The 14,096-nt window shown below is 41.4% G+C and overlaps 1 protein-coding gene across 7 annotated transcripts in view; it reads left to right on the top strand.

Annotated features, from left to right (window-relative positions):
• Nucleotides 1-14,096, top strand: part of LOC131940140 (calpain-B) — a 56,085-nt gene that overhangs the window by 27,551 nt on the left and 14,438 nt on the right. For 6 of the 7 annotated variants that reach the window (XM_059298776.1, XM_059298737.1, XM_059298747.1 and 3 more), the window contains 9 exons: nucleotides 7,324-7,393; nucleotides 9,111-9,222; nucleotides 10,064-10,204; nucleotides 10,486-10,654; nucleotides 11,381-11,461; nucleotides 11,742-11,842; nucleotides 11,965-12,042; nucleotides 12,250-12,419; nucleotides 13,621-13,784. In XM_059298776.1, the coding sequence (XP_059154759.1) occupies nucleotides 7,324-7,393; nucleotides 9,111-9,222; nucleotides 10,064-10,204; nucleotides 10,486-10,654; nucleotides 11,381-11,461; nucleotides 11,742-11,842; nucleotides 11,965-12,042; nucleotides 12,250-12,419; nucleotides 13,621-13,784 (1,086 nt within the window). Of the gene's footprint in view, nucleotides 1-7,323; nucleotides 7,394-9,110; nucleotides 9,223-9,579; nucleotides 9,615-10,063; nucleotides 10,205-10,485; nucleotides 10,655-11,380; nucleotides 11,462-11,741; nucleotides 11,843-11,964; nucleotides 12,043-12,249; nucleotides 12,420-13,620; nucleotides 13,785-14,096 lie in introns of those variants that run through there. The other variant, XM_059298785.1, reaches the window with a different exon arrangement.

Genomic DNA, 14,096 nt, shown 5'->3' with positions numbered 1-14,096 from the left:
GGTATTAGCGTAAAAAACAACAACCACACTTCCATCCTCTTAGGTGTCATTCATTTATGAGGCCTACAAAAAGGTGGATTTCCACTGGCGTCCATTTAAAGAACGTCATCCCTGGCCTGTAAACCCGATATTATATTAATAGTAATTATTTGTTTGAATATTTCTAGCCTTAATTGCACAAATGTTATAAAATATTCAATTTAGGTTGAAAACTATTCTATCTGGCAACTACCATTTGGGACCAGCTTTTCAAGCCTATTATACACAAGTAAATATTGTCTGCCTAAATTGTGTTTTTGTGCATACCCCCACTTCCCATCCACGTCCCCGGGTACACATACGACAGGCTGGGGACCGCTGGTACACAGGCTGGGGACCGCTGGTACACATACGACAGGCTGGGGACCGCTGGTACACATACGACAGGCTGGGGACCGCTGGTACACATACGACAGGCTGGGGACCGCTGGTACACATACGACAGACTGGGGACCGCTGGTACACATACGACAGGCTGGGGACCGCTGGTACACATACGACAGGCTGGGGACCGCTGGTACACAGGCTGGGGACCCCTGGTACACATACGACAGGCTGGGGACCGCTGGTACACAGGCTGGGGACCCCTGGTACACATACGACAGGCTGGGGACCGCTGGTACACAGGCTGGGGACCGCTGGTACACAGGCTGGGGACCGCTGGTACACAGGCTGGGGACCGCTGGTACACAGGCTGGGGACCGCTGGTACACAGGCTGGGGACCGCTGGTACACATACGACAGGCTGGGGATCGCTGGTACAAAACTAATGTCCTCAGAGGTTCTCAGACTTCACCTCCTTACATCGTCCACTCTTTGTTAATTTACTCTGGCGAAGATCATCAGTCGACACTTTGATCTGTTTTGTCTTGGCTGTTAATTTAAGTGGTCTAAAATAGTCATCTCTGCACCCAATTGTATGAATAATGTAATGTTACCAGCAAATGGTCTAGACGTCAACTAGCAACTATTTGATATGTGTCAAGCAGAGATCTGGGCTTATGGTTTTCCTGTGTGGCTTATGTTGGATATGTGGTATCGTACAATGTGAAAGCCAGTATTAGGTGCAAACCCAGTTATCTCAGCCAGTGTTTGGCTTACGCTTATAATGTAATACAAGAGAATTAGCTTGGTTTAAAATGTAATTTTTTTATGCCTGGAACTGTGGTGTGTTTATTTGTCCCATGCACTAGATCTACTTATATCGTAAAGAAAGGTCAGTCAGTACGGAGAAATCTTACAGGAAACTAGCATACTGCGTACATAATATTTACACTTTATTTATACAGGAATATATATATATATATATATATATATATATATATATATATATATATATATATATATATATGATTTCAATTAATTACCCTTAATTAATCGTTTATTCAAGGCCTAATTTAACGTTTTTACACCTGAAATAACAGAACCTCAGGACACTCTAGTAAATCTGATCCCACCTGTCTAAGCGAATAATTCCATTGTGTGTCGGCCAACTGCTAGGGCTGGTAGGCCACGACGTGAGCCAACATAAACACACACACACACGCTGTATACACACACACGTGCACACACACACACACGTCGTATGTTTGGGTTTTTCATGCTGACTTGTTTGCACTGTAGAAAATACAGTCCGGCCTTATTCATTGATTCATTAGCTTTCACCGAATGTTTGATTGCTAATTAGCTTCAATCGAGGCTGACGTTTTACACACTGAATGAACTCACCAAAGGGAAATAAGTGACCGCTGTATTTCAACGCATTCACAACTTAGCTGATTTAAGCCCTGGCGATTCAGTCCATGTGTTTGATGAGCGGTTTAAAAAAAATGTTAATGAAAAATGCTTTGAAGTTTTTTTTAGAGATTAAAAAAGTTTCCACTTTCAATATTTATTAGAACCCAAAATAAGAAGGAAATGAAACAAATGAACATATTGATCGAGTATTTCAATTGGGTGGACCGTTGAATACAAGATGTCTGACCCTCACGTCTGCTGGAGCTGGTACTGCTGCAGATTTTGTTTACACCTACGCTGGCAGAAGTATAGACTAACGAATGCTATTTATAGAACTGTTTCCGGTACAAGAATGCGTTAAAAATGCCTTTCACACCAGCAACCTACTTATAGATCTACCTACCCTTTTTTCCTTTACTAAGATTTACCGACATAAGTCTAAGTTCATCTAAAATTTGGAAACGCTTTTCAAAGAAAATATTTTCCCTAACCCATTTAAAAAAGCAAGAGCTATAGATCTACGTGTTATTAAAACTGTGGTATAAAGATGAATTATCTTTGAAGCTTTTGATGATTTAGAAGTAATTAGCACGAGAGATAAACTAATAAATGCGATCAAGGTAGCCAGAGACTGCAAGAGGTCTGAATGTAAGGGAAAGAACTGTAGCTAGAGTCAGCAGTACACGGGGTTGTTTATACCAGAACTCGAGGTCACAACTTCAGGTGCAGCTTCTGATCCGTACGGGGTACACTCCCCTGTACCGTTACCATGACGACGTAGTCAACACAAGTTGAGTTCATGTAAGGACGCTGAGAACATGAGAATATGATTGAGGTAGAAATTGGTTTAACCTAAAATGGATGGGTGAATTGTGTCTGCCCGCCCACACCAGATACACAAAATAGAGCTGCCTATTGATGACTGTTTCATCAACTCGGTGATCACATGACCTCGTTGGTTCCCGGAAATGATGGCGTGGTTGCCATACCAACATTCGAAGTCGAATTATTGTTTCGTTTAGTAATTATAACAGCAAACATGGAGGGTTAACTGCCTTAGCTTTGTAGAGGCGAGAATGTTTAGAGTATGAGTGGGGTGTCAGTGGGGAGTGTGGGTGTAGCTCTGTGAATTGAATGTGTGATTGTATGTGTGGGGAGTGTGTGATTATATGAGTGGAGAGTGTGATTGTTTGAGTGGGGAGTGTGTGCTTGTATGAGTGGAGGGTGTGTGGTTGCCTGAGTGGAGAGTGGATGTTTTACGAATGTGTTATTACTTGAGTGAGAGTGAGCCCCTCAATAAAACATATACTTGTATTGTTGTCTCACCACTAATGTTGTCTCACCACTATTGTTGTCTCACCACTATTGTTGTCTCACCACTATTGTTGTCTCACCACTAGTGTTGTCTCACCACTAGTGTTGCCTCACCACTAGTGTTGTCTCACCACTATTGTTGCCTCAGCACTATTGTTGTCTCACCTATTACTACCTTGACCACCCACCTGCCACCATGTTCTCCATACCGACTAGAGCTCAAATCGACAGCTTGAGACCAAAGAGTCAAACGGTATTTTCCATCCACTCAACTTGCTCCGGCGTGTATGTGTTAATAGACTAACATCTAGGCGAGGTGGGCAGGTAAGGCTCCAACCATCCCTCACCCACCCCCCCTATGTGTAATCCAGGTATGACAGCCATCAGTCCGTGTCTTGCCCGTGTTCACGTTCAGCATATCTGAAGGTGTAATGGGATCAGGATGTCTTTGGACTTGAACTTAATAGATAGATACCAGGTCTATGCATATACATGCCAGATACATACAACAGATACCAGGTCTATGCATATACATGCCAGATACATACTTGAATGCTCTTGAAGATGAAGGTTAAGGTGACTTTTGCTTTCTCCCAGCTAGAGAAACAAACACATTTAGTAGACCTTATGTAGAGAAACAAACGATTGCATCATTTCCTGTTGTGTAAATGCCATAAAGGACTTGCCAAACTAATTGCAACAACTTATCGTGCCATATTTAACACTGCGTCAGCTTCCTCTCGGATGAATTTATTGTGTCATAATATAAAACACAAAACTCTGACTTTATATAATCCATATCATCTTGTAACGTTAATGTTATGTATTGAAATACAACATATTTCTACGGCATCACTCACCTCTCACGTCTTGATACAATTTAGGTCTACAAAATCTGATTTTTATCTCAATTATGGGAATCACCCCATTGTAGAGAACATCTTTGTTAAATCTTCTTTAGAAACAAAAAACAAAGACTTACTTTGATTCGATGTTTTATATGTTTGTGTCGGTAAATGCGTCAGCTACCAATGCTTTTGCAGTTTGTTTTATTTTCTTATTTTTAATGAATATAAAAGGTTATTACTATAAAGGTTTTTTAAATACTTGTTAAATTTTATTTATTTTTTTTTTTTTTAGTAATTTTGAAAATTGAAATATTTAAGTTTTAAAAGCAATTAGTTTTTTTTTCCATTCCATTCGTCCTTAATTTTTAAAAAATGGCTACCAACACAAAACACCGACTACCAACTTGCTACCTGAACTTTAAAACACAATTATCACGTCGGCTCTCAGGCGTGACACCAATCACCCGTGACCAGAGTTTCTTTCAAGCATCTCTCCCGGGACGGACGTAATAAAAAATAAAGAAAACGAGCTGACCCGCAACGTAGCATACACCGCTATCTAGTTGTTTTATTTTCTACTTATCATAATGTGTGAATTCGACACTACCCCATCCCCCCTGCCTCCCCCACCCCGCCCAGTGAAAGCAGACGTTTACCTAAGACAATGAAAATATCAAGCAGAACTTATTATCTCCCCTTAGTTTCAAATAGTTTAAAAAACTAAATTATCTGCCCTAGCCCCTAATAGCCGTCACTAAACCCGGCTCTACGATTGTAAACATTCGGGGTGAACCATAGCTCACCCTACAGGTGGGGGTGAGGCTGGTAGTGATATGCCTAGAAAGCAGGGTAGGAACGGCTAAGCTGCGTGGTGTCTCGTATGGTCCCCATGAAGAGAATTATATATATAAAAGATATGCCTGTACTTGAACGAAAAATGTCTGGAATAACCTGCCCTTAATCAACATTTCCCTTTAAGCTACCACCCCTTTAAGCTACCACCCCCTGCCACCCCATTTGTCACCACCCTTATAACACCACCCCCATTAAGACCTCAGCCATTGTGTGATGACAACAGCTGTGAATGCCCTGACATTGTTAAAAGGATTTGTTCCTTTTGACACGATGGCATCAAATTTTAATGTCACTCTAGACTAGGTGTCATGGCTGACTGATTCTTTTATCACAATAATACAAGTCAGTCCCTGTGCCTATCCCCCACTTCCACCCCGTCAACCCAAACTTATTAGCTGTGGTATCCTCCCTAGCCTGGTTCTAGAATTGCCAATATGGTTATGGTGAAATCTAAAGATGAAGTCATGCATACACGTGGTATGGGAGAACAAGTTGACACAAAAGGTTTTTGAACCAGTTAACTGTTAATGTTCTAGTTTTGCTTGTAAGACAGGTGTTTAGGAAATGGCAGCAATTCACATTTTTAAGCTGTTATGATTAATTTTTTAACCATTGTTAATTACCAATTTATCCAGAGGCTTAGCGGCCCTTCCTGGCGCCAGGGGACAAACTTTCGATTTGCACCCCCCACCCCCTCAAACATTCAATTTGTTTTTCCAACCCATTTTGCCCCCCCCCCCCCCATCGATATGCTTCTGAATTTATCACTTTAATTATAGAGGTCATAATCTGTATTAACTATTGCATTAAAAGACAGAGATTTGATCTATCTAGAGATGTTCACCTCTAAACTGTATGGCATTAAATGAAAATAGTTGAGTTTTAGGGTTTTAAGTACCCCACCCTGCACCTAGAACAATGGTCCAAGATCTCTGGGAGTAAAGAATCACACTATGCACACTTGTTTGGTTGTTTCAGGAAATAGATTTGCTTTAATGTGTAACTTTTGTCTGACTGTGTAACTTTTGTCTGATTGCTAGTGTGTAACTTTTGTCTGATTGTTACTGTGTAACTTTTGTCTGATTGTTAATGTGTAACTTTTGTCTGATTGTTAATGTATAACTTTTGTCTGATTGTTAATGTGTAACTTTTGTCTGATTGTTAATGTGTAACTTTTGTCTGATTGTTAGTGTGTAACTTTTGTCTGATTGTTACTGTGTAACTTTTGTCTGACTGTGTAACTTTTGTCTGATTGTTACTGTGTAACTTTTGTCTGATTGTTAATGTGTAACTTTTGTCTGATTGTTAATGTGTAACTTTTGTCTGATTGTTAGTGTGTAACTTTTGTCTGATTGTTACTGTGTAACTTTTGTCTGATTGTTACTGTGTAACTTTTGTCTGATTGTTACTGTGTAACTTTTGTCTGACTGTGTAACTTTTGTCTGATTGTTACTGTGTAACTTTTGTCTGATTGTTACTGTGTAACTTTTGTCTGATTGTTACTGTGTAACTTTTGTCTGACTGTGTAACTTTTGTCTGATTGTTACTGTGTAACTTTTGTCTGATTGTGTAACTTTTGTCTGATTGTTACTGTGTAACTTTTGTCTGATTGTGTAACTTTTGTCTGATTGTTACTGTGTAACTTTTGTCTGATTGTGTAACTTTTGTCTGATTGTTAATGTGTAACTTTTGTCTGATTGTGTAACTTTTGTCTGAATGTGTAACCTTTGTCTGATTGTGTAACTTTTGTCTGATTGTGTAACTTTTGTCTGATTGTGTAACTTTTGTCTGATTGTGTAACTTTTGTCTGATTGTGTAACTTTTGTCTGAATGTGTAACCTTTGTCTGATTGTGTAACTTTTGTCTGATTGTGTAACTTTTGTCTGATTGTGTAACTTTTGTCTGATTGTTACTGTGTAACTTTTGTCTGACTGTGTAACTTTTGTCTGATTGTTACTGTGTAACTTTTGTCTGATTGTGTAACTTTTGTCTGATTGTGTAACTTTTGTCTGATTGTGTAACTTTTGTCTGATTGTGTAACTTTTGTCTGATTGTTACTGTGTAACTTTTGTCTGACTGTGTAACTTTTGTCTGATTGTTACTGTGTAACTTTTGTCTGATTGTGTAACTTTTGTCTGATTGTGTAACTTTTGTCTGATTGTGTAACTTTTGTCTGATTGTGTAACTTTTGTCTGATTGTTACTGTGTAACTTTTGTCTGATTGTGTAACTTTTGTCTGATTGTGTAACTTTTGTCTGATTGTGTAACTTTTGTCTGATTGTGTAACTTTTGTCTGATTGTGTAACTTTTGTCTGATTGTGTAACTTTTGTCTGATTGTGTAACTTTTGTCTGATTGTGTAACTTTTGTCTGATTGTGTAACTTTTGTCTGATTGTGTAACTTTTGTCTGATTGTGTAACTTTTGTCTGATTGTGTAACTTTTGTCTGATTGTGTAACTTTTGTCTGATTGTGTAACTTTTGTCTGATTGTGTAACTTTTGTCTGATTGTGTAACTTTTGTCTGCTGCAGGAGATCTGTGGCAACCCTGAGTGGATCTCTGCTGGAGCCAGCAGGTTTGATGTCAAACAGGGGGAGTTGGGTAAGTTTGGCTCGTGGTGCTGTGGGGGAGGGGGGTTGGCTCATGGTGCTGTGGGGGTGGGGGGTTGGCTCCTTGGTGCTGTGGGGGGGGGGGGTTGGCTCCTTGGTGCTGTGGGGGGGGGGTTGGCTCCTTGGTGCTGTGGGGGGGGAGGGTGGGGGTTGGCTCCTTGGTGGTGTTGGGGGTGGGGGTTGGCTCCTTGGTGCTGTGCGGGGATGGGGGTTGGCTCCTTGGTGCTGTGGGGGGTGGGGAGGGTGGGGGTTGGCTCCTTGGTGGTGTGGGGGGAGGGGGGTTGGCTCCTTGGTGCAGTGGGGGATGGGTGAGGAGGGTGGGGAGGTTGGGGGTTGGCTCCTTGGTGGTGTGGGGGGAGGGAGGTTGGCTCCTTGGTGCAGTGGGGGGGATGGGGGTTGGCTCCTTGGTGCTGTGGGGGGAGGGGGGGTTGGCTTCTTGGTGCAGTGGGGGGGGGGGAGGGGGGGTTGGCTCCTTGCTGCTGTGGGGGGAGGGGGTTGGCTCCTTGGTGCAGTGGGGGGAGGGGGGTTGCTCCTTGGTGCAGTGGGGGAATGGGGGGTGGCTTCTTGGTGCTGGGGGGGGGGGGGGGTTGGCTCCTTGGTGCTGTGGGGGGGGGGGGAGGGGGGGTTGGCTTCTTGGTGCAGTGTGGATGGGGAAGGGGGGTTGGCTCCTTGGTACTGTGGGGGGGAAGGGGGTTGGCTCCTTGGTGCAGTGGGGGGGAGGGGGTTGCTCCTTGGTGCAGTGGGGGGGGATGGGGTTTGGCTTCTTGGTTCTGGGGGGGGGGGGTTGGCTCCTTGGTGCTGTGGGGGGAAGGGGGTTGGCTCCCTGGTGCTGTGGGGGGAGGGGGGTTGGCTCCTTGGTGCTGTGGGGGAGGGGGGTTGGCTCCTTGGTGCTGTGGGGATGGGGAAGGCGGGTTGGCTCCTTGGTGCGGTGGGGGATGGGGGTTGGCTCCTTGGTGCTGTGGGGGAAGGTGGGTTGGCTCCTTGGTGCTGTGGGGGGTGGGGAAGGCGGGTTGGCTCCTTGGTGCGGTGGGGGATGGGGGTTGGCTCCTTGGTGCGGTGGGGGATGGGGGTTGGCTCCTTGGTGCTGTGGGTGAAGGTGGGTTGGCTCCTTGGTGCTGTGGGGGTTGGGGGAGGGTTACATGGGCGTCTGTATAGTTTGTAGCAATGATAAGTTGTAGGCTTAGCATTTTCTGTTGAAATATAGACCTCAGATATAGACTCCAGATTTAGACCTCAGACAGCAACCCATGGCACAAACTTCAGACATAGACCTCAGATTTAGAGAGACTTTAAACCTGAGACATAAATACTTTGTGGTTGTTCCACACCTCTGATTGTGGTTGTTCCACACCTGTGATTGTGGTTGTTCCACACCTCTGATTGTGGTTGTTCCACACCTGTGATTGTGGTTGTTCCACACCTCTGATTGTGGTTGTTCCACACCTCTGATTGTGGTTGTTCCACACCTGTGATTGTGGTTGTTCCACACCTGTGATTGTGGTTGCTCCACACCTCTGATTGTGGTTGTTCCACACCTCTGATTGTGGTTGTTCCACACCTGTGATTGTGGTTGTTCCACACCTCTGATTGTGGTTGTTCCACACCTGTGATTGTGGTTGTTCCACACCTGTGATTGTGGTTGTTCCACACCTCTGATTGTGGTTGTTCCACACCTCTGATTGTTTCCTTTGTTTTTTACCTGGCTGTAGGTGACTGCTGGCTTCTGGCAGCTGTGGCATCTCTCACCTGTAACCAGAAACTCTTCGACCATGTGGTGGAACCTAACCAGTCCTTTACCTCAGACTACTGTGGGCTGTTTAAGTAAGTACAGCTAACCCTAACCGGTCCTTTACCTCAGACTACTGTGGGCTGTTTAAGTAAGTACAGCTAACCCTAACCGGTCCTTTAGCTCAGACTACTGTGGGCTGTTTAAGTAAGTACAGCTAACCCTAACCGGTCCTTTACCTCAGACTACTGTGGGCTGTTTAAGTAAGTACAGCTAACCCTAACCGGTCCTTTAGCTCAGACTACTGTGGGCTGTTTAAGTAAGTACAGCTAACCCTAACCGGTCCTTTAGCTCAGACTACTGTGGGCTGTTTAAGTAAGTACAGCTAACCCTAACCGGTCCTTTAGCTCAGACTACTGTGGGCTGTTTAAGTAAGTAGAGCTAACCCTAACCGGTCCTTTAGCTCAGACTACTGTGGGCTGTTTAAGTAAGTACAGCTAACCCTAACCAATCCTTTGCCCCCTGACTACTGTGGTCTGTTTAAGTAAGTACACATATTAGCAACACAAACATATTAAACATTGAATCAAACACACATAGAAACAATAAGGCTTTGTTTTTGTATCTAATGAAGATTTCACAAAGATGTTCTCAAAAATGGAGAGATTTCAATAAATATCAAGTGAATATCTACTGCATTGTACCAACCGATTCAGTTAACTATTTTCAAGTTGTAAAATAATGTAATTACCAAAACAAAGAGTATTTAACATCAAAAGTTTGTTTATGATTCCACCTTAAAAATATCTAAATATGTTATTTAAAAAGTAGGCCTACTAAAACTAAAATAAAGCTTTACTACAAGTCATGTTACTTGAAGAATTCTTATAAAAAATCTGGCCATTCTATTTTCTAAAATTGTTTTGTTGTCCTCAGATTCAACTTTTGGCACCAAGGTGATTGGCAAGAAGTTGTTGTTGATGACAGGCTACCCACCTACAAGAACCAACTGGTCTTCATGCACTCTACAGAGAAGAATGAGTTTTGGAGCGCTCTGCTAGAGAAGGCTTATGCCAAGTAATTACAATGGGATCATTATCTATTGAGAAATATTTTAATGCAACTAATTAAAACACGATAAGATCTAAAAAAAAAGGCAGATCTACTTTTTTTTATCGAAAAAAAAATTTAAAATTTAATATACAACTTTTGTCAACATTAAACAAAAAAGAAAAACAATTAATAATAACATTTAATAACATATAAACAAGTTAAAACTCTTTTTTTAAAAGATACAACTTTATGGAGTCACCGAAAGTTTAACAACAATTAAAATCAGAACTTGCTCCATGTTTCAGGCTGATGGGCTCCTATGAATCCCTGAAAGGTGGCAGCACCAGTGAAGCCATGGAGGACTTTACTGGGGGTGTGACGGAGATGTTTGACCTGCCGAAAGCCCCAGCTAACCTGCTACAGATCATGCTCAAAGCCCACGAGCGCGGCTCTCTGATGGGCTGCTCCATTGATGTAAGTAGGTGATGTAATGGCTCTCTATTGGGCTGTTCCATTGATGTAAGTAGGTGATGTAATGGCTCTCTGATTGGATACTCCATTGATGTAAGTAGGTGATGTAATGGTTCTCTAATGGGATGCTCATGCTCCATTGATGTAAGTAGGTGATGTAATGGCTCTCTCATGGGCTGCTCCATTGATGTAAGTAGATGATGTAATGGCTCTCTGATGGGATGCTCCATTGATGTAAGTAGGTGATGTAATGGCTCTCTATTGGGCTGTTCCATTGATGTAAGTAGATGATGTAATGGCTCTCTGATTGGATACTCTATTGATGTAAGTAGATGATGTAATGGCTCTCTGATTGGATACTCCATTGATGTAAGTAGATGATGTAATGGCTCTCTGATGGGATGCTCCATTGATGTAAGTAGATGATGTAATGGCTCTCTGATTGGATACTCCATTGATGTAAGTAGATGATGTAATGGCTCTCTGATTGGATACTCCATTGATGTAAGTAGGTGATGTAATGGCTCTCTGATGGGATGCTCCATTGATGTAAGTAGATGATGTAATGGCTCTCTGATTGGATACTCCATTGATGTAAGTAGGTGATGTAATGGCTCTCTGATGGGATGCTCAAGTTTGTGTTATCTATGTTTTAAGTTGTATTATTGAATTTAGGCAGATCCTGGTAAGGTTGAGTGAATTATAACAGTAGCCCATACTCTGTTTTAGGCTGATCCTGGTAAGATTGAGGCAGAGCTAGCCAATGGTTTGATCATGGGACACGCCTACAGTATTACAAGTGTTCAGCTGGTGGGTACTGCTCTAAACCTTCTCACAATTAGCTCGAGTTAACCAGCATTCTTCGTTTCATTCATTCCAAACTAGTTTTAAAATATGTCTTTATTTACTTTTTGTTTCACTGGTTTAGAAAATCTGCAGTTTAGCTGGTTTAGTGATCATCTGTAAATTATTCCTTTAGACCAAACAATCATTTTCTGTATGTTAGACCACCAGCCCAATTTCATTGCTAACAAGTGTTCATTATTTAATGCACAGCATATTAAACTCAATTTTTTTCTTTGTATTTCAGGCAGATATCCAGACCCCAAGAATGAAAGGGCAGATCCCTATGGTGAGGATTAGAAACCCCTGGGGCAATGGCTCGGAATGGAAAGGAGCTTGGTCTGATGGGTCAGTTTATTTCACAAGTTAAAACTTGGCAGTTTTTTGTAAACAATCAACATCTATTTTTAGTTTTTACTCATTCTTGTCAATACATCTTCAATCTTCAATTATGTGCAAAATGTTTTCAGCTCAAGAGAATGGAGTTTACTTTCAGAAGATGAGAAGAAAGAGCTTGGTCTCAACTTTGATGATGATGGTGAATTTTGGTAAAACATAGTTACTTTTTTGTACAAATTTTGTTTTTGTGTAATATTAACGTAAATGTATATCTTTTGAATAAGCTAGATCAGATCAGTTAAACATCTTGAGTTTTGAATAAGTTTAACCACATGAGTTTAACTTGAAGTAGAAATGAGATGTCCTGACATGCTCCCAACACATTGTTAAAATCCTCCAACATGATCTCTGCTCAGGATGTCCTTCCAAGACTTCATAACCAACTTCCAAAAGTTGGAGATCTGCAACTTGGGACCTGACTCACTGGACGAGGATGACCTGTCCAACAAAAAGAAATGGGAGTGTTTTAAAGAACACGGAAACTGGATCAGGAGGGTCAACGCTGGAGGCTGTAGAAATTATTTAGGTTTGTTGATATGGCGCTGTAGAAATTATTTAGGTTTGTTGAGGTGGCGCTGTAGAAATTATTTAGGTTTGTTGACGTGGTGCTGTAGAAATTATTTAGGTTTGTTGACGTGGCGCTGTAGAAATTATTTAGGTTTGTTGAGGTGGCGCTGTAGAAATTATTTAGGTTTGTTGACGTGGGGCTGTAGAAATTATTTAGGTTTGTTGACGTGGCGCTGTAGAAATTATTTAGGTTTGTTGAGGTGGCGCTGTAGAAATTATTTAGGTTTGTTGACGTGGGGCTGTAGAAATTATTTAGGTTTGTTGACGTGGGGCTGTAGAAATTATTTAGGTTTGTTGAGGTGGCGCTGTAGAAATTATTTAGGTTTGTTGACGTGGGGCTGTAGAAATTATTTAGGTTTGTTGACGTGGGGCTGTAGAAATTATTTAGGTTTGTTGAGGTGGCGCTGTAGAAATTATTTAGGTTTGTTGACGGGGGCTGTAGAAATTATTTAGGTTTGTTGACATGGGGCTGTAGAAATTATTTAGGTTTGTTGATATGGCGCTGTAGAAATTATTTAGGTTTGTTGACGTGGCGCTGTAGAAATTATTTAGGTTTGTTGACGTGGAAGCTTTTCTAACAGGATGTAATGTCAATTTGTTTGTGGTGGAACTTTGAAAAGATTATTCCAACCACATGCCATAGGTTTTATTATGAAAATATATTCACGTCAGTTGTTGGCTAAACACTTCTTTGAAACATGGAGTTTCATTTCAACATACAGCTCATAATCTAATTGAATGACTCAATAGAAATTTTAAAGCTTTTAATTTTTAAAATTTAGTAATAATTGAAATGTGAGCTTGGGGACGGCGTGGCCTAGTGGTAGAACACTTGACTGCAAACACAAAAGTCCTGAGTTTATATTAAGGTTCTAGTCAGTTGAACATCCACCCAGCTCTGATGGGTACCTAACTCACGTTAGGGAAAGTAAAGGCGGCTGGGCACTGCGCTAACCACACTATCTCTTCATATGCCGAGGTCACAGAAACAAGTGAACTCTACTTCACTTGCCCCATAGACTTTCAGGTTCAAAAAGGCCTAAGTAGTGTGGTGTGGTGTGAAATATGAGCTTGTAAAGTCAAGTCACAAAATCATAAAAAAACATTTGAAACTTTATGACTGTATGTAAACACAAGCACCTAATTTCTATGTTTTCCAGAAACATTTTGGACAAATCCCCAATTTCGCATGACATTAACTGATGTGGATGAGAATGATGGCGATGATCTTTGTACAGCTATTGTTGCTGTGCTGCAGAAGGACAGGAGAAAGAAAAGAAAGGAAGGATTAGATCTCCTTACTATAGGTTACGTCATCTATAAGGTGTGTCATTTGGTTATGTCATCTATAAGGTGTGTCATTTGGTTATGTCATCTATAAGGTGTGTCATTTGGTTACGTCATCTATAAGGTGTGTCATTTGGTTATGTCATCTATAAGGTGTGTCATTTGGTTATGTCATCTATAAGGTGTGTCATTTGGTTATGTCATCTATAAGGTGTGTCATTTGGTTACGTCATCTATAAGGTGTGTCATTTGGTTATGTCATCTATAAGGTATATGTGTACATATTTTTCTATAATAAGTCATTTCAGAACAACTGTCATCAATATATTTATTCGCTAGAGAAATATTT

The sequence above is a fragment of the Physella acuta genome, unplaced genomic scaffold (assembly GCF_028476545.2).
Source record: "Physella acuta isolate Inbredline_101_S28 unplaced genomic scaffold, ASM2847654v3 ptg000021l, whole genome shotgun sequence".
Classification (NCBI taxonomy): Eukaryota; Metazoa; Mollusca; class Gastropoda; family Physidae; genus Physella; species Physella acuta.
Note: the sequence above shows the minus strand (reverse complement) of the source record. Positions and strands in the feature narration are given on the sequence as shown.